Source organism: Varanus komodoensis, unplaced genomic scaffold (genome assembly GCF_004798865.1).
Source record: "Varanus komodoensis strain SLA01 unplaced genomic scaffold, ASM479886v1 scaffold35, whole genome shotgun sequence".
Classification (NCBI taxonomy): domain Eukaryota; kingdom Metazoa; phylum Chordata; class Lepidosauria; order Squamata; family Varanidae; genus Varanus; species Varanus komodoensis.
Genome location: NW_025335856.1, coordinates 2,623,506 through 2,643,693, shown reverse-complemented (window position 1 = coordinate 2,643,693; position 20,188 = coordinate 2,623,506). Strand labels below are relative to the sequence as shown.

Sequence of the window (20,188 nt, the reverse complement as noted above, 5' to 3'; positions counted from 1 at the left end):
AATTCTTAGAGTCAGTGCACGAATATCAAAACACATTTTCCAATGTGCTTTAAATTTATTTGTTCCTTGTTGCTGTTTTATGCTAAACCTCTCTATAGTAACACAAAGAAGTAAATTATTTACATTGGTGCTTTGTCATTTTTGAGCAGACCATTTTTTCCTTAATGCCCCCTCCCTAAGATAAACCCCAACCCATGCGGTCCCTGTTGGAATCACATATCTTGTTACAATGCACATTAAAGAGAGATGTCTGATGGGGGACCGCTCAACATTTAAACATTTCCTGTTCCCCTGACAGGCCTAGGAGAACTAGAGACAGCTAGTCAGTCCAGAAGCAAGACTGTATATAACACAGGACTATGGTGTCTTGCAAACTACAGGGAATGTCAGCAAAACAGATTTTTGTTTGCTTTGTTTTTACGGGAGATTAATTTGTCACTAGAATTTAATAAAAAATAGTAATAAGCAGTTCACCTAGCAGATTCCAATCATTGCATGGGTTTATGTGGACTGTTTTCTTTCAACCTTCCTTGTAGTCTGGTATCTGCAGTTGCATTCTAGGTGAGTCCAGTGGTGTCGTCCAGCATGATATGTTTAATAAGTGCTTCTTGGTTCCTTGTGTCAGTGACGATCATAAGCAGCAGCAGCTGCTGGGGGTGCGGCTCCACGAGCTGCAGCACTGTAATAGTAAGGAGAACCTAGAAGAGAAGAGATGCCACTGTGTAAAAGCTTCTGAGGTGTTATTCAGTATTGAGCAAATTAAAGCATTCAAGAAAGTGCCACAGAAGTGTTTGATCAGGCATCCTCCACAATGGTTTTCCTGTCCATCCACCTACAATGACACTGTAGCTAAGCAATCGGACAGATTAGTTAGGACGTGCTATTCAGATTAGAGTGTGCCACAAGGTGAAGCAAGTACAGTTTTTACTGGACAGAAAACTCCATTACTATACCAAACTCAGTTAGCAAGTTGTGTATCAGTAATCCACCTTTCCCTAGGACAGCTGACATACCAACCCAGAAAGAGTAGACTTAATTTACATCAAGGCAATTCAAATTACCCAAGAGGAAGGACTAATTTAGGCCACTGATTTAAATCACTTTTTCCATTTGTATTTCAGAGTTCCTAAATAGAAGTGTGTACTAATTGCTTGATCCAATCATTAAAACATAAAACAACATTTTTAAAAACACAAATCAACTAAATAACTTGTACTTCCTAGGAAGATATAACATCAATCAACTGAATACTTTGTGCTACGAAGGGAGATGTCATATATGAAATATGTAGCAATGTTTATTTTTAAAGGACTATTCCTTATTTAATAGTCAAGTTACTGTTTCTCATGGTAGATGTCAAACTCTTATCAAGATTTTAGATAAAAGTTGCTTTTTACAAAACCAGAGCATTATTTAATACTTTGTATACAAATGGAAAGCTACTGAACAAGTCCAATAATTGTAGATAATGTATCCAGTATATTAATAAATAATAATAATCATAATAATAGGAAAGGAAAATTCCCATGCTTGGGGCTTTTTGAATTGTAGCCTTGAATTTAAACTCTTTATATTCCACCTTTCTTTGTAAAAATTATGGTAACTTCTAATTTTTAAAAAACCGTGATGCCTCAAACAGAACTAGGAACTTCTGCATGCATATTTCTAACTGAAAGAGGAATTACATGCACAACTGGGAAATTTATCCAAATACCTAGTTTTGTATATAGAAGTTGGCCAAATTCGAAGGAAATTATAGTCCTGTGAAACCCTGTTCTGGAGCTAAGCTGCCTATGTTTTCAGTTTTAAAATAGTTTAGAAAGTAAACTGGTCAGTTAAATTTTGAACTTTACTTGAGATTCATAATGCAAAAACAATGTTCTTATTAAATAAGGAATGATACAAATAAAATAATAATATAAATATTAGGCATTTATTGATCATTGGAGCGATCCTGACAACTACCATATAAAATAGGTTAGTATTATGATTTCCAAGCGGCAGGACTAAGTACAATTAGCATGAACTCATGGCAAAGGTTAAATTTATAGTGGGTCCATAGCTCAGTGTCTGTCAGTCCTTGAACAAAAACACTAACTAATCTCTTTGGTGGTTTTCAACCCATTATTAGTGTGGATGTTAGAAGTGGTGTCAGGTGTGGCTGAGGATCGAAGGTGAGTGGAGAGCAGGCAGGTACCCTGTCAAACATGCATGTGTACAAAGCCCTGAATCTTCTCGTTGTCTTCTAAATCCTGCCAGGGCTTTAGCAAGAATGAGAGAAGCAGCCAACGAGACTTTGAAACAATAAAACAAACTTGCAAGTGAGCAGGGAGTTTCCCTGGGTGAACAGCGAGGATATTTTTGCAAACTGCAAGACAGCTATGCAGATGATGTTTTGCTTTCACTATACCACAAATTACCAACTTAGGTATGTATGAATAGATGGCATTGGTAAAAATACTTTTGTAAGTTGTGGCCTTTGTAGACTTGTTTGCAAGACTTCAATACAGCTAATAAATAAGGACAAAAATATAGTTAAAATTAAGCATTTCCATAAATATTTACCATAAGAATGTATCATTATCAATGGTGTAATGTTAATACAGTAAGTATAGAGTTTTTCTTACAGGTTGCTCTCCAGCTTCAACATTTATTTTTCTCAAGAGGAAAGACTGAATCTTATGAATTTGTGGAACAATTTGGTGTGCAGGGCAGAGTCCTCTAACTAGACAGAGACATGTAGCAAACATCAACTAACCCTGACATTCATAGTCATTCATACATCTAGTCAGGTCAGGATCCATGCCAATGGGAATGTTAATAACTGGGCATTGGGCAAATAAACAACAAATATTGAGCTAACATACAGAAAAGCCAGGGAGACAAATTCCTAGAAATGGGCAAACAAAGTTCAGGGATACAGGCAGACTGGTTGTCAGGATGAAGGCAACCATCTGAGATACAGTCAAACAAGTTTTAGGAAACAGCAAACGCATTCCAAAACCCAATGATGGGCTCAAGGTAGCAGTGAATCAAACAGATTGAACCTGGAGAGCAAAAATATCTCAGCATTACTAGAGTGCAGTCCTTTGAACAAGACCTAGGCTGTAGCAGTACTTAATGGAAAACCTGTTCAGACCACAAAGCTGCAAGCTGGCCAATGAGTAACAGGCATCCAACTTGCAAACTGGCCAACATGCAGCTGGTGAGGCTGGTTAAGGAGAATTATCTGGGTGGAAGATTAGAGCAAAGGGCCTCTGTCCTGTCAGCAAAGTTCAAGATTTTACCATTTAGCATCACAGTAACTGGGACCTTTTGACTAGAGCCCTTCTCATTGATGTTCTAGCATTCCACATGCAGTGAGCTTTTACCATGGGAGAAAAAATGCCAGCCCCCTACTAGCATCGTCAAATGGCATGATCCTGGGAAGTCTGCACTACATGCTATTTCTGAGCTATGAAATGTATCTCAGAAGTAAGCAATCAGCATGAGAACTAAATTGGGCACATTTATTAAATTCTGCACAGTGCAAATGAAAGATGCCAGAGATCCTAAAAAAAATCTCAAAATTCCATTTCTAAATAAAATTGGATACATCGTTTCCATACAGGGAAAAATGCAATGAAATTGCTAACAAGCAAAATCTTCCAAGTCATAGAGGCTTCTACTGACAGCTTTAAAGGAGGAGAAACAGGGAGAAATCAATACTGTCGTGACAGACATCATGGAGAAGTCACAAAGTTCAAGACATGTATAAGGGACCAATATTTCAAACAGATGAGCATGTGGAAGGAGACTAGAGGCACCACTGCATGGCACTGATGAAAAAGACTTTCAATATATTACTTAAGGGAAGACAATTGGCACATATTTCAAAACAGGCAAGACCTTTCATCAGTTGCCTTGCTTGCGGGTCAAGAGTATTCCTTTTTTCCAAGTGTTCCTCAAGAATTTCTGTGTTAATCTGATATATGCTTATTAACACAGTTCTGAGGTTTCCCTGGGTGAATGGCATCCTCAGCTGAACAATTCAACAACACTTTCTCCAGAATGACAGTCATGTTAATTTGCTGCAGCAGAACAATTAAGGATCCTGTGGCACCTTAAAGATGAATAAATGTATTGGAATACAGGTTGTGAGTTAGAAACTGATATCATAAGATATATGAAGGAATCCAAATACTTGCAAAAGTGGTCTCTCACCCACAAAAGTGCACACAACATTACTTTCTAGATTTACAGTGCTGCCATACTATCCCTTGTAGTACTTATAATTTTAACTTTGCCTTAGTCTTGACTTCATGACTATTGGCTGTGCCTTCTGAGCACATATACATCTAGATCCATGTCTTTTGTTGCACCAGCCAGAGAAAGAACTGTATTTCTGCACCCTTTCTTCCACCTGGAGACCCCCTCCAAATCTACTTTAGAAGATTGGAGTCCCTCCAGAGATTTAAACAGCATGTGAGGAACTACAAAGGGGAGGAAAGTACATGAAAGTCCTATTCCATAGGCAAATCCTTCTGTGATTAAAATGATGCTACTGAATCTAACTCATAGAGAACCAGAAACATATTCAGTGTAAGCAGAAAAGGAGTGACAGACATTATTCTCTATAATTATTGTAGCAGCCAGAAATCACTGAACATTAACATTTAGGTTGCAGAAATGTTGAAATATAGGGATCTCTTAGCAGCATTGGTGAGGCCACTGTATGAAGGAAGGACAGCTTCATAATGGACATGTCCGCAGAATCCCACTATGCATGACCAAAGGGAAATTCACTGATCTACTTTCCATGCAGCTAACTCAATACAGATCCTAAACAGCACAGAAAACAGTGTTCTATGCAGCTGGGCCGGAATGGAACATCTTGTGAATGTTGGTGTGCACTACACCAGGGTTCCCTTTACACTCTTTTCACTCACCAATTAAGTGATGATTTGATGATTAGGTGAGGGATCATAAATTAACTGCTGCAAATGGAACTTTTATATAGCCTAAGGTTCAACTTGCAATGATTCTGTTGAGGTAATTCACACATTTGGCAGGGAGTCACCAACCGATAATGAATGATCAAGTCTGCGTGAATAAACCAGCTCTCTGAAGTTCATGATTTGTTTCTTTGCTTCAATGTAAATGTCTGGCCACTATTTACCCAAGGCCCACAGCTTCTATATCCAGAAGTATTTGTATGAATTGCATTTGGAACATGTATCATTTTGGAACAGGGCCCTATAGGTTTCAGCAATATTTGAAAAAAGTTATCAAAGACCCCGCTATAGTGACATATATCTATCTATCTATCTATCTATCTCAAAGCTTTCTTCAACTGACTGCCACTTTTCCTTATCCTCCAAATTTGACCTTCTATTCCATTTCTTACAGTGTGATTTTTAAAACATCATCTGACTGTTGTAAAATAATTTTTCTCTGTAGCTCCCTGGCAGCATTTTATATATCTCCTGGGCAAGACCTTTTTTTCCAATTCACACTTCTGTGGTGAAATCAAAAAGACCTGTATTTAAAGTGAAAAATGAAAACATCACATTGCAAAACATTCACTCTTTTCCCCTGTCATTACACTCTCCTCTAGAATAAACTTGTCCATTCTTCTGTCATTTTTTTCCTTTCTAATTCATATTATCATCAATTTATTTCTTGACACAGTCATTTCGGGCTCATACTTGTTCTCTAATCCTTTTATAGAAATCCACAGAAGTACTGATTCTAATCCTAACTGACTGGTTCCAAACCCTTTCACCTCATATGAAGCCATGCCAATATTGTCAATCTCATGACCCTGTCCTCTGTAACAGCAGCTACATATATTGCTCAGGTGTCTCCAAAAGGGAGCCCTGTCAGGCTCACTTACATTTCACAATGTGCACAAATCACATCAGTTCAGAAGAGAGAACAGGGCATCAAACAAGATCCGCCATGATCAACATCAAATCGAAAGTAATGAGTGAAAATGGTAAAGAAGTTATTACAACAAACCAGCATGAAATTGAATCATTTTTCTTCATTAGACCATGTTGCTATTATCCACTTTTAGCATGTTTGTATTAAGTAGACTTTAAACACGCAAGCTCGCTAGGCTTCAGTGACTGAAACCTCCTGGGGTGTATGTGTGCGTCTATGTGTGTGTGTGTGTGTTTTTCCGTGTGTTCATACAAACAAGAGCAGCCATTATAATATCAATGCTACTCCCATTAGTTTCTCAAAGATTTCTCAATTTACAGCTGTGTCAAGGATTCCTCAGTTATAAAAACCAAACATTAGAAACCCCCAGGTCTATAAACTACATTGGATGAAATGGACAATGCCCATAAAAGCTTATGCCAAACTACATTTATTAGACTTTAAGGTGTCACACGACTCTTTATTATATAAGCTGGAGGCATGTGACTATCTAGGAGTTATTATTTCTGTAGCACCAGGTGTACCTGCTGTGATATAATTGTAGAAATGAAAGCAAACCTTTGAAAACATTACAGTCTGGATTATACAGAGGGCAGGCAAAACATGGGAAGAGATAAAGGTTAACATGCATGCATAATTTCAGCAAAAGCAGATGTATAATCTGAAGCTGAATTCAAATTTCTGTGCTTGAAATAGGAGGCCTGACTGTTTTGAGCAAAGTTAGCAGCAGCAGGTTCCTGAGGTATCAGTGAGCCTCTCCTTACTAGAATCTAAAATGTATGAACCTGTGAGATAATGACACGTGGCAGGTGCCAGTCAGGTCATTGAAGGAACCACAGGAAGGCGCTCATATACCACTTTGATGGGTTACAGTCAGGACCCGAATAGTGCAAGGAGAACTATTACGCTGAGATTACCGACATCAGTGATGTGATTTATGTCATCTTCAGAGGTTTCTTTAAATGATGTGCTTATCAGAGGAAAGTCCTTATAATGAACCAAGCAAATGCACATCAAAACTCAGCTAAGATCACTTTCGTTTGGCCCATCCTCCTGGCTACTCCAGCCCCCAGGCAGAGCATAAAGAATGCTGTTGGGATCTATCTCACCAGTCAGAAAAGTTCCTGGAGCACAAAAATGTATAGAAGTCTCTCTGGGCTATGGAGCAAGTATGCCAGGGGGGAGTGCGTGCAGTTGTGTAGATCAACTGTTTCATGAATTAATGGCAAGTTTACAACGATCAGGATGAAGACACATAATGTACAATCTGGAACAAGATACAGCATTAAAAAAACCCCTTTGCTGTAACGGAAAACCTTTCATGAAAATCCACATTAAAAAATAACTGATATGCAATTATTTAATCTTTCAGTGATATGTAAATTTTTCTGGACAGGACCAGTTTTCTTTATACTATCTTATTACAGATAAAACCAAGATTGAAAATATCTTGTTCCTTTTATTTTTTATTGCTGAGAAACAGAAAGGAATAGAACTGAAAATGATTGACACACAGTGTAAAAAGCACTTTGTGTGCTTCTTGCTGAGACAAGAGAATAGAAATTAAATTTCCTTTAGAAATTAGACAGTATTGGCCTACTTCATCTGTACACCACTTTCTTTCAACAGGGTCACAGTATCAGGTATAAATTGCTTCTGTTGTCTTTTCAACCATGGAAAGTACGTTAGGGTTGTCCTGTTCTAGTTTTCCAAATCTTAGCGACATAGCTGTATATTATGCAACTTAATATGCAAATCATGCGGTAGGTTGAGAAACAGTTAAGCAACCTGCCCCTGATTTCCTATGCCTTATAACTCCTTTCAAATTTGCTTTATAGGAAGGATAAAGATTGTGCTTTTTTCTAAAAATGTGGATGTGTTTGAATATAAAAATTAGGAAGTGCTAGGCTGCAATCCTATGTCCACTTTCCTGAGAGTAAACCTCTTTCAAACATAGGTCTTAACTCAGTAAACATATAGTACTGTTAAGCTAATAACCTTTAACTCACTTGCAAAAGTCTGCAAGAGAGTTGATCATCTGTTAATTAATTTATTTATAACCCACCTTTTTCCTACAAGGAACTCAAGGCTGCTTACAGAATCCTCATCCTCCTCTTATTGTGAGGTAGGTTAGGCTGAGAGTTGGCTTTGTGGCCAAGTGGGGGAGTAGAACCCAGATCTCACAGATCCCAGTCCAACACTCTAATCACTTCCTTTGTTTATGCATGTAAACTCCTTGGTGTACCTAAGCTTTGTGCAGTGGCAGTATTGTAGCCTATTAGGATTAGGAAGTTGGGAGAGAATGGCATATGGGTTAGGATTAGGGTAACCTTGGGCATCTGAAAGTATGGACTAATTTTGAGACCCATAAAGAGAGTGTCTCCCTGTCTTCCTTACCCAAGGAACATGAATCCAGGAAGCCCAAAAAGCCCCAAACCTTTTTAACTTAATTGAATAAACAATATAGAAACCGTAATTCTAGGACATTCCCTGCAAAAATGACAATGGCATCACCTGCTTTAGGATACTGGGCAGAGGTGAAACAGTATCACAGTATTTTGACCACTGAAATTTTGCCCCCCAGAAGGCTGGTTGGGATCTATGTGAAACAAAGGTCAGATATAGGTTTTTAGTCTACAATTTAATTCCTTGCATTCCTAACTCTCTGACAAAAATAAAACAAAATGAAGATCATAACTATAATTTCTATAGCACCCAACAGTCAAAGCTCTCTGCAGAGTTCAAATAATGAATAAGGAATTCTTTCATTCATAAAAGAGATGGCACTAATGATACAAATGCAATAAAATAGGGCATAAAATTCTGATATAGAAATTTTTAAAATTTATTACCATAGAGACAAGAAAAATTAAGAAGAAGATGTTACTTAGTTTAAGGATTGATTTGTACCGTCACATGACATTTTGCTGGAGCAAAAGTTCAGTGTGCATACTTTTTAATGAAATACTACAAAATGTAAAAAAAAAACCCAAACAAAGCCCTATACATATACTTGTATGTATAAAAAACAAACCAAAGGCTGTCTATAGCTTAATGGATAAAGCAAAGGAACTAAACTGACCTTTACTGTGACCAAAGGTGGAATACCTATTTTTGTGATGCCTAGTTTTGGTTGAAACCAAAACCAACCTGTGGCCAAAGTGACTGGGCAGGATATAGTAGCGGTGCTAATAACTTCAATTACAGCCCTGCATTTGCAGTTAAGGGTTTTATACAATGAATGCTGTTGAGGTAGTTAGAGGGTTTGGACCAGAGACTGGAAGATCCAGGTTCCTCTCCCCATTTGGCCATGAAACTCACTGGGTGATTTTGGGCCTGTCACTCCTTCTCAGCTTAACCTACCTCACAGAGGATTGTTGTGGGGATAAAAAGTCACTCTGGGTCCCCCACAAGAAGAAAAATGGCAGGATAAAAATGCAGTGTAATAATAACAACACTGAGCTCAACCTACACAATGCTAGGCTTGCTTTCATTTTTTGGGAATATGCTGATGGGAGGTTGCCCACTTGACTGTAGAAGGGGTGGTGCTGGAGTGATGAATACCTTCAGGCTGTTTTTATGACTAAATCCAACCCACCTAATTCCTCCTATTCCTTTCCCATGGATGGGAAAGCAACTGGTACTCCATCCTGGGCCATGATGCTGCAGGGAGCTTCACAGCTACCCCCAACTGCACTTCGTTGAAAAAGAAACAAGCCAAGAGACTCAATTATAAAGACTATGCTATAGGGTTGTTATACACAACTCTTTCTCTGCCCATCTCCAAAAGCTGTAACAAAGGCAGACTCCTTCACAGGACTGGTGTAACTCCTGCGCTCTCAAACATGTGGTGTAATGGTTAGAGCAGCCTTTCTCAAACCCAGTATCCCCCAAAGATGATAGACTGAAACTCCCAACCATTCCATGGTGGGAGTTGCAATCCAACACATGTAAAGGCAGCATGTTGTGGGGGTCTGGGCTGTAATGTTGGACTAAGATTGAGAAGACCAAGGCTCATAACCACATTTAACCCTCAACAGCAGGCAAGTGAGAAAGGCCCCTTTTGTTGCTCTTAAAGCAAAAGCTGGCAGAGGTGAGTGAAGGCAGTTCTAATTTAGTCCCAAATTTAGTCTGCAAAGGTTCATTCCAGAACTTTGCATGGGGCTTGGAAATACATCAGTTAACTACTGCAGTTGGTGCAGTATAAGCATCATACGATTCAGCTGCCTCACTTCCACCAACCATGGGTAGCTGCTTCTGCACCATGGTTCTATGGATGAGAATGTGATGGTGGTGGTGGGGAACTACCACTTGGAGCCACTTGGAGAAAAGGTCGCTTACAAGATTGTTGTGGTTATTAATGCTGGACTTTATTTGCACTGTTGGCTCATTTTTAAAACTTTGCCAACTCAGGGTGAAAAAAAAAATCCTATATCTGCATGTAATAAGACTTCAGTTAGAAAGAATATGAGCTGCTGTCTTCATTGCCTATTCTGTATGTTGGGGTAGATGTGTTAGTGCACAAACATGGCTATACTAAAGTTCTAGTATTTCAACTCTTTATGGGCAGTAATATTTTTGTTGACCAAGTATTAGGAAAATTCTTTTTCAAAATTTTGTTAGTGTGCACATGTATACACTAGAGTTTTCCAGGTTTTAACCATCGCACAGGGTACATGTATGTAAACGAATACACATGACAAAACTGTCTTTCCCTGTAACTGTCTGTACAAATATTTACTGTCAAATGCATTTTGAGTTGCAGTTATTCAATGGGTAAAACCAAATTTATATTAGGTTTCATTTAAGCATACATATCTGTTATGGTCAGTTTAGACATTATCAGGGCCTTTTTTGTCATAGAATGCACCAGAACGGTGTTCCGGCACCTTTTTTTCAATGGATTTTACAAAGTGATTTTGGCACAGATCAACAGCAAACATCATTAACATAGTGCCTGCAGGCTGCTATTGTATATGCTATCTGATCATGAGAGATAGCTGCTCCTGCTGCTGCTCAGCTTGGGATTGGTGTGTGTGCTTACTGCCGCCAGCGATGTGAGTTCCGGCACCTGTTATTTTTACAAAAAAAGCATTGGACATTATTATATTTCATTAAGAATAATACTTAGGTTACTGTCAGTCTAAATGTAAACCTGCTTTAGCAGCCCATGTGAGACAATGATTATGGAACACATTATTAAAACATAGAGCAGGCAAAGAAGAATCTTTGGCCATGTGTAAGGGACAGGGAATCATCAAAGTGATTCTTGGTGGAAAATATAATCTGCAAAACTTCTGGAGGGTGTAGCACAACACAGCTACAACCTTGTTCCACAATGTGCTAGTGGTTTTTATTTGCATGTTCTAGCCAGGGGAGAATTTTCAAAGTGGCACACTCTCCCAAAGTTTAGTAACTGACCACCACCAAAGATTCCTTCCATGTAATTATGCTGCTTCTGGGCCCACACTTGTGCTGTCTATCTGCAAGTGCTAAATAATGGAGTGATGGGCATGTGTGAAAGACACAGCCCTTAGAGATGCCCTTTGTGCCTTTTGTAAGCTCCTGGCTTGAAGCTGCAGTCCATTCTATGTGGGTCTATGAATTTCAAATATGAATACATATTTGAAACAGGCACTGAGCAGAGGAACCTAAACCATAAAGGAAAACAGCTTCTGATTCTGGCCTTGAGCAACAACAGATCCTTAGCTACAGCATGCTAAATGGCCATTTTGTACTGTAAAAAGCAGTATGACATAGAATGCTATAGCCCATCAATTACTCCCAAAGGATTTGTTTAAGGGCAAGAAATGTGATGGGTAGAGCTTAGGTGGCTCAATTACTTAGGGACTCAATTACTTAAAACAAAGAAACTGAATTTTAAAAAATGACAAATTCAAAATTATTTCTCTGCTAGAGGTCGCACATAACAACCCTGCCATCCATAAATCTGGAAGTCTCTAAGGCACAGTATCTCTCTGCTAGAGATGTGACAATTAATTGGTATTTTACTTACCTCATCCACACAGATTATGCAGAAGAATTCTAATCACTGTGTGCTACACATATGTAAGGTCAGGGTGGACCAGACTTTGACAGTGGTGTAAAATGGATGTTGCTTATCCTCCTTATTAAAGGGAGGGAGGGAGCACACTACTCAGGGATTTGGTAAAGCAGAAACCAAGGGGCTGCCAAGAGATTTCCTAGAACCAATGGGCTTCTACCTTCTGCAAAAAATCTATGCTGCTAGAACGTATTGTGCATACTTCTGGGACCCAGATTTGCAAGAGAAAGCAAAATGAAACAGAAAAGAGACTGAAGAGGAAAGGGGGAGAAACTAATCACAATACAACCTAAAAATGTAGAAGCCAGGCTGCTTTGTTTAACCACAGCACGGATACTGAAAAATATGTGATAAGAACATATTCAGAGTTTGATATGAAGAAAGATATCTTTGTTCCAAGAAGAAGAAGAAAAGTTTGTGCATGGTCTATTATCCCAACCTCCTTTTCTCCTCCCATTTATAGGTCTGCAGTTAGAGACTAGTGAGGAATGGTAGCACAAAGTCCAGGAAATCACCAGCATGGTTAAGGATTAGAGTCAAGGAAACCATTAGGGAGAAAAAAGGTTCCTTCAAAAAAAATAAAAGATTTGACCAATTGGAGGGGGAAAAGAGCAGAAGGGACTACAGACTTGTGCAAGGGTGATGCAAGCAGACAATCAGAGAAGCAAAGAAAGAGTATGAGAAGCACATTGCTAACAACATCAAGGCAAACAATAAGGAATTCTTTAAATCTATCAGAATAAAGAAAGCAGCTAAAGAAGCAGTTGGACCACTGGACGATAGTGGAATTAAAGAAACACTATGTAGGGGATGAGAATGCAGAGAAGCTGAAAGATTCTTTTGTCAGTCTTCACAGCAGAGGAAGAACGGATACCTGCCCCTGAGTTTAAGTACTCTGGAAGGGAGTTTGAAGAACGAAGGCAGATAGTAGTGACAAAGATGCAATTCTCAACCCTACTGACAAACTTAAAGTCAGTAAATCACCTGGCCCAGATAGTGTTCATCCTAGAGTTCTCAAAGAACTCAAACATGAAATTGTTGATCCTGTCATCTTTCCCCGGGGTTCAGTTTAAAAGCTGCTCTGCTACCTTTCTAGTATTTAGCACTAGCAAACTGATTCCATTTTGGTTCAAATGGAGTTTGTCCCTCCTCCTACAAGTTATCCTAAAATGCTCACCGGGGCTTAACAAAACTGAACTCCTCTTCTCTACTTCACAGTCTCATCTATGCACTGAAACTCTCAGCTTTGCTTGCCTTGCTGGCCCTGTGTTTGGAACAAGTAGCATTTCAGGTCATCCTGAATTTCTACCTCCTGCCTAGCAACTGCTGTATTATGGTCAACAGAGCATGTATTAGAGAACAATCTGGTCACTACAACGCTCTAGTGCAGATTCTAAACACTTACAAGGACAGTCTCACATAGAGTATATTTCAGCAATCTCAACAAGACATGGATCACTGTAGCTGGATCTGCCCTTCCCCTGAAAGTGGCACAAATGGCACATAAGTTGAACATGGATAAAGAGGCTCCTGGCCACAGCAGCCACATGTCCTTCTAGAAGCAATACAGACACCAGTGGAAAGCCTAAGCTGTAAACCTCCAGTTCTGGATAAACTTATCTACTGACCAACACAACTGTGTTAACCCACATCTATTGCCTCACTGCCTCCACATGGCCATTAAGGAACCCCACCACCTCGACGACTTCAGATGACCAGCAGCTTCATATGGATGTTGAAAACCACCGTGGTCAAAACAGAGCCCAAGGAAGTCCTTAGCTCAGTAGTCACTTGCCCAAGGAATAGCACCATCTTCCGTGACTGGCCAACCAAGTCAGATCAGAATGATGGCAGCACAGAACCCCTAAGCCCCATACTGGCCAAACAGAAGGATACTATGACTGATGGTACTGCCTGCCCCTTGAAAGGAACACCCTCTCCCTGTCTAGTTCTGGCACAGATTATCCACCAAGGAGAACAAGGCCACTCCTGTCCCATCGTCCAACCTGAATCTAGATTGGAAAGGTTCCAAATAGTTATTTTCATCCATGAAGAGCCTTGGAATTGACTCACTGCCATGACAGAAAAGGAGCTAAAAGCAGATAAGGCTAATATCTGGCCTGCTTCAGTGCTGGTTTTTCATACCTGGCATTAATTATTCTAAGAAACCTTGAATTGCATTATATATTATTTTGGCTAAATGTGACTGCATTACCAGCCTTTTTTGCTGAATAGCCAATGCATGTATGAATACGCCGCCCCTCATTTTTCTCAAATATGAGCCAGTGTAGCAGTTCCATGTTTACTCTCCTGTCTTTTAGAGAATGCTGCCACTCCAACTACAAGGAGGAAAACTTACCTAGCAATCCAGGATTAGGAAATCTCCAAGAATCATTGTATGTTGAATATTGTGGGTGGCTGTATGGGCTCCCAGAAAACTCACTCCCTGAATTAAAGAGAAAGAGAAACACATGCTATTTTAATGATCATTATCACAGTATGAAGTATTTTCTGTGAAATGGATAAAAGTTATATTTTTATATTGTGGTGCCCTTGAAGAAGAGCTTTATCACTCAAAATGCACGAATGTTTTAAAGGAAAAGTATGCCACCTTTGTATGCAATTTCTGTAACTTCCCGCACATGGTGCATTCTTGCTCCTGAATTACTAGAGTACCAATCTAGGAAAGATAAATCTTTCCCTGTTATTGTGTCTTTTGAGAGGTATTTTTTAAAGGAAACTGACAAAAGGAATTACCCATGCTTTAGACAACATATCTATGTAGAATGAATCTGCAAAGGGGAAGGAATGATACCCACTGGAACTCATGACCTTAACACCTCCAACGTAACTCCTAAGCAGCGTTTAGGCTGAGTCTCCATTACTTGTATCCTTCATTTTCAGATCTGCACGTGTACTTATGAAGCACAAACTGCTTTAAGTGACTAGCTCACACTGTAATTTTTCCATGGATCTCTCTCTCTACAAATCATGCTCATGTGCACAATCACACAGAAAAAGGAATCTGAACATGCCAGGCTGGGGTGCACGGAAGGCTTCTGCTCTTCTTTACAGCTATAGATAGCACCAACTTCCTGCCTTTGTATTCACACACACACATATATATCAGAAGGGAATGTGAGTTTTTTATAAAGTTTTTACTGTCATTCTTCATTACCATCAAGTGCTTGTTTTGACATATAAAGTCCTAAACAACTTAGGACCTGGCTACCTAAAGGACCATCTGTTCTCATATATACCTACCTGGCCATGAAGATCTGGGCAAAAGGTCCTTCTAAAAGAACCATCCTTTAAGGAGGTAAAGGGGATGGTAAATAAAGAGAAGAAGGGCCTTCTCAGTGGCTGTTCTTCAATTATGGAACAGCTCCCCAAGAAATTTGCCTGGCACCAACCTTGTTTTCATTTCAGTGCCAGGTGAAGATGTTTTTCTTCTCTGGATACTTCCACAAACAGTCTTGAAATGTGTTATTTATTCTGACATCTGTTGTTCTAATTACTTGGTGTATTTCTGATTTTTTTTAAAAAATTGTGATTTTAACTGGTTTTATTGTTGTTTAGTATTTTACTATAAGCTGCTTAAAGAATCCATCTGGATTAGTGGGCAGCATATACATTTAAAAACAAACAAACAAACAAATAAAATTCTTATGTGATCCTCATTAGAGGCTTCTTAACGTGTTCTCCTGTAAGCCATGGGTCCTCAAACTATGGCCCATGGGGCAGATCTGGCCCGCCATGCTCATTTATCCGGCCCACCTCAGAGCTTTTGGACTCACTCAGAGAAAACAATCTCCGAGAGAGTTCAAAAGCTCTGAGCCAGTGCAGGTGTTCTTTGAAACTGAGCAGAGAGCCAGCACACACTCCTTACTGTAAAAGCTCAACTGCGCATGAGCCGGCTTGCCCCCTTCCCCATTGCATGCATATACAGAGCGGGAATATGCAGCGGGAAACAGAAGAGAAGAGGGTAGGGGAGAGAGAGAGAGAGAGAGAGAGAGAGAGAGAGAGACTGAGACTAAAATAGGATTGAAGGTAAGAAAAATATAACTTTTCAAATCCATTTTTAAGTATGTGAGCCACATCCCCAGGGGCGCAGGAGCTGCACCCTTCAATGGGCAAGTTTCCGCCACTGAGCAGCTGCACCTGGGCTCGGTGAGGCCGCGGCTTGTGGTGGAGGTGTGGGGGCTGCGCCTTTCAATGGGCAAGCCGCTGCCACAATCGAGCGGCTGCCCCTGGGCTTGGCTAGGTGGCCGCAGCTTGGCCAGAGAAGGCTGTTCCCCACCTCATCCTGGGCTTCTGCTGCAGCCTGAGGGAGTGGAGGAAACATTTTTAATTTTTTAATTATTTTTTAATTGTATTTTTAATGTGCAGTGTGCATAAGAATTCGTTCATTTTTTTTCAAGCTATAGTCCACCCCCCCCAACGCTCTGAGAGACAGTTATCTTCCCCCCTGTTTAAAAAGTTTGAGGACCCCTGCTCTAGGCTGTCATTACTTGTAACCATCCTAAGAAGTCTAATGCCTTATGCCCATGGGGTTAAAAGAACACATACACAGAGATGCAGCCTTAAACTATGTGGGGGTGCTTTCTTAGGACTTAGAGGAAATGTGTTTTTAGGACAGAGAATCAAAGAAGCATTCTGTGGCTTACAGCCGTCTCTCTGTAAACATCTTCCAACAGTGAGGGCATGGCCCTTACATCTTAACCAGGCCCACCCACAACAGAGGCAAAGCAACATTTCCCTAGCAGGAGTGCTGGTATTACCCAGGCTAGTAATTAGGACAAAAGGAAGGGAACTAGCTTAATAAAGGCAATCACTTCTGGATGGATATATTTTAATTAGCATGCAATCTTAATCCTGGAAATTTACCCAACATCACTTTCAAACCCAATCAGTATATTTAACTATTTCCTAAGCATAAACGTGGCTAATAGAGAATCAGCATTGCTGTCCCATCTCTGAAAACAATTCAAGCTAATCTGTTTGTTCACTGGCTAAGGTGGCACAATCTTCTCACAAAACTGTATAATCTCGGTTTAATATGAGGAATTCCTGACTTGAAAGCATTCTCATATAATTCTTTCTGGAGTAGAAAAGTGGAAAATATGGCAGAGGTTCAAAACAAGCCTATCTCTACATGAAAACTGAGATGGTACAGTATAAGGACTATACCACTTCATTGTATAAGGGGACTGTACCACTTCATCATGAGAAGGTGAGTCTCATTTCACATTTCATCCTGGTTTCTATTGAACATGAAAATTATGTGGGCTCCAGAAAACTATGTAGGCAAAGAATTAGACTGAACATCTAAATAAATCCGTAATATGTCCCAGAATGAAACCAAATGTATACTTTATGTCACTCTTAGGAATGGTTCAGTTAGCAAAACTGCACATCCGACTCCCTCTCCTTGCAGCTGAGCCTGCTTGCTCAACCCCAACTCCTTCTGCTTTCCTTTGAGGTTTTATCTTGCTGCCAATTCCCTCCTCCTCTGAGATCACTAGTGACTCCCTCAGACCCTTAACACAGTCTCTGTCCCACAGGCAGTTTTGTTTGGTAGCAAAGCCCATGGGACAGCAAGATGTATGGATGAGTGACATGCTTATCTGCTTGCCCAGAGTGTTTAGGGAACACTGCCTCCTCATGGTGTTTATTATGTAAGAGTTCTCTGAATACATATACATTTCTACCTTGACTGCATTATCACCCAGATTTCTACATGGATAGGATTTTACTGTTAATAGTATTTCTTTTAATGACAACAGAAACTTTTGGCAGTAACTCTGGTATGTATTATGGGGTGTGCATCAGATTTGGCTGACTCCACATCCTGAATCAAACTGGGTTGATTTGGACAGATTTGAGAGATGTCCATGCTGGAATGGGGCTGCTTGGAAGTGGACCAAATGTGAACCCTACTGAAGCTTCATTAGCAAATTAGCTTCTCAGGGACATGGAGACACAAACAGTGTCTACAGAAGCTGATATATTTCTCCCCCAGCTCTCCATATAAGGAAAACACAGGGTTCTTAGATGGAAACTAGGAGGAAGAAACACAGTTTTGTGACAGGCAATTCAAGGTTCTAATCACAGTGAATGGTTTTATCAGCAATCTCCAAATCCCAGTAATACATGGCAAGACTATTCTAGTGTTCATGGCTCTTTGCTAGTTCTCTCACAAGAGTGTGTCAATTTAAAGAGGTTACATAGAGTTAGTGGGAGATGGGAGGGTGTAGCACTAGGTGCTTATTTGGGAAAATATTGGCTAGTCAACTCCAGCTTCTAATTCTGTGCAATCCAGACACCCAACCTGTTGAACTTTCTGTGACTTTGTTGCAAATTAAAACAAAAAACAAAAATGCCTGAAATTGATTTTTAATTCATCATCATTCCATTGTCCTTGCTATTGTCCATCTGAAATTTTGCACATTTCTTGCCTACTGGCACCTCTATGATGTATATCATTTTTCATATAAATTGCTGCAACCTCCCCTCTACACACACACACACACACACACACACACACTGGGGGAAGGGAAAAACACTTAACTTCCTCCACCCAAAATTTCAGGATTCCTCTTTCACAAAAATTGCTGCACCCATTGCCTAAGGCTAAGATCGCTTATGTGTCATTTTCATAACAATTACTCACCAAGAACATCTTTTATGACCCCCCCAAAAAAACCCTATAAAGGCTGTCCTTGCATAAAACTCCCTGCACCTATTTTGAAACCTTGCAAGCATGAACTTCTCAGAAGGGACACCTACACATTTCATCCAATTGGTCAAGCAGAAAAGAAGTTATTAGTCACTTGTAGATTTCCAGTAACAAAGGAACATACTAATTTAGTTGTCCTCCAAATCAGTCTAAGGTGCAACATAATTTAGATCTAGTCATTCATATATTTGGAGTGCTCAGTTTCCATATTCTTTCCAGTTTCCATATTCTTGGAGACAACTCTGCATTATGAGTGGTCAGGCTGCATAATAAACTTGCCAGCATTTAAGTAAGGCCACATCAGTTACAAAGCACATGTATTCTGATCTAGAGAATTGTACACAAAATCAAAAAAGACCGTGGTTAGCATAAGATGTTACAGGCAGGGTTGGCATCAAAAGTAGGCATGGTTGGGCATGCTGAGGGTTGACATTCCAGCTGCAATGCTAAGAGAACCCCTTCAGGAGTGGTTCCTCTTCTTCCCTATTGCAACTGGCTTGTTCACTTGCCTCTCATTCTGGCCCAGATCACAGAGATGGTAAAAAAGAAGAAGCGACAGATGTCACTGCCTACAGGTTGTAGCAATGATGAGAAAGAGGATGAGGGAGACTAGCAGCTGGGGGAAACGGTGGTGAGAAGGTAGACCTACTCACAGGGGGAGCCCACTGACAGTGTCTTGCCCACAGGCCCTAAAAGCCTGGAGTTAGTCCTGGTTACAGGGATTGTAAAGCTCCTGCTGACCCACAGGTTCCCCACACATCCGCTTGGGGGTATCTAATGAAGGAAACATGTGATGTGGTGTACATTTTCTGACTCTATTCTAATTCATTGGTCGCTGCTTAGGGGGAACATGGAAGTGCTGAATGCCATGCCATCACAGCACATGCTTCTTTTGATCTTAGTACAGGGCCATTCATGGAGTAACACCTTGAGGCAAAATGTGAAAGCATTTTTTCTTTCCTTCATGTGTGAAACTACAGACTAAGTTTTAATGCACCTTGAGTAAAATCTGTTAGGATTGCCAGGCCAAGCAGCATTGCTTCAGCAGCAGGATCCAACCCCAAAGTCCCTGCTAGTAGGTTATACCTGGCATTATCATGGGAACATCTGATATTATTAATTGAAAAATGCAATACTCACATTAAAGAGGAAGGGCATACATTTTCGTTCAGCAGTAACAATTATGATACAAGGTGGTAGAATATGATGGGCTACACTAATGGCATATAGTATTTTCCTTTGCTATAGTTAATCAGGCATTTGCTTCTGTAAGCAAAGTTTAATGAACTACTGTCTACAAATACAACAGCTGCTATTTTAAAATGTACACTCAATATCATTAATATACATAATCATACACACAATATGTGTTCAGAATAAAGCACATCAGACTGGAATAGCAGATCAAAATAAAAATGTGCCTTACATCACAATTCTGGATATGCTTATTCAGAGTAAGC

The 20,188-nt window shown here is 39.9% G+C and overlaps 1 protein-coding gene across 2 annotated transcripts in view; it reads right to left on the bottom strand.

The window, feature by feature from the left end:
• Positions 1-535: 535 nt before the first annotated feature.
• PAX5 (paired box 5) overlaps positions 536-20,188 on the bottom strand; it is a 242,295-nt gene continuing 222,642 nt past the window's right edge. For both annotated transcript variants that reach the window (XM_044439545.1, XM_044439546.1), the window contains 2 exons: positions 14,349-14,435; positions 536-698 (listed from right to left, as the gene is read on the bottom strand). In XM_044439545.1, the coding sequence (XP_044295480.1) occupies positions 622-698; positions 14,349-14,435 (164 nt within the window). In that variant the 3' untranslated portion in view covers positions 536-621. The remainder of the gene's footprint in view (positions 699-14,348; positions 14,436-20,188) is intronic.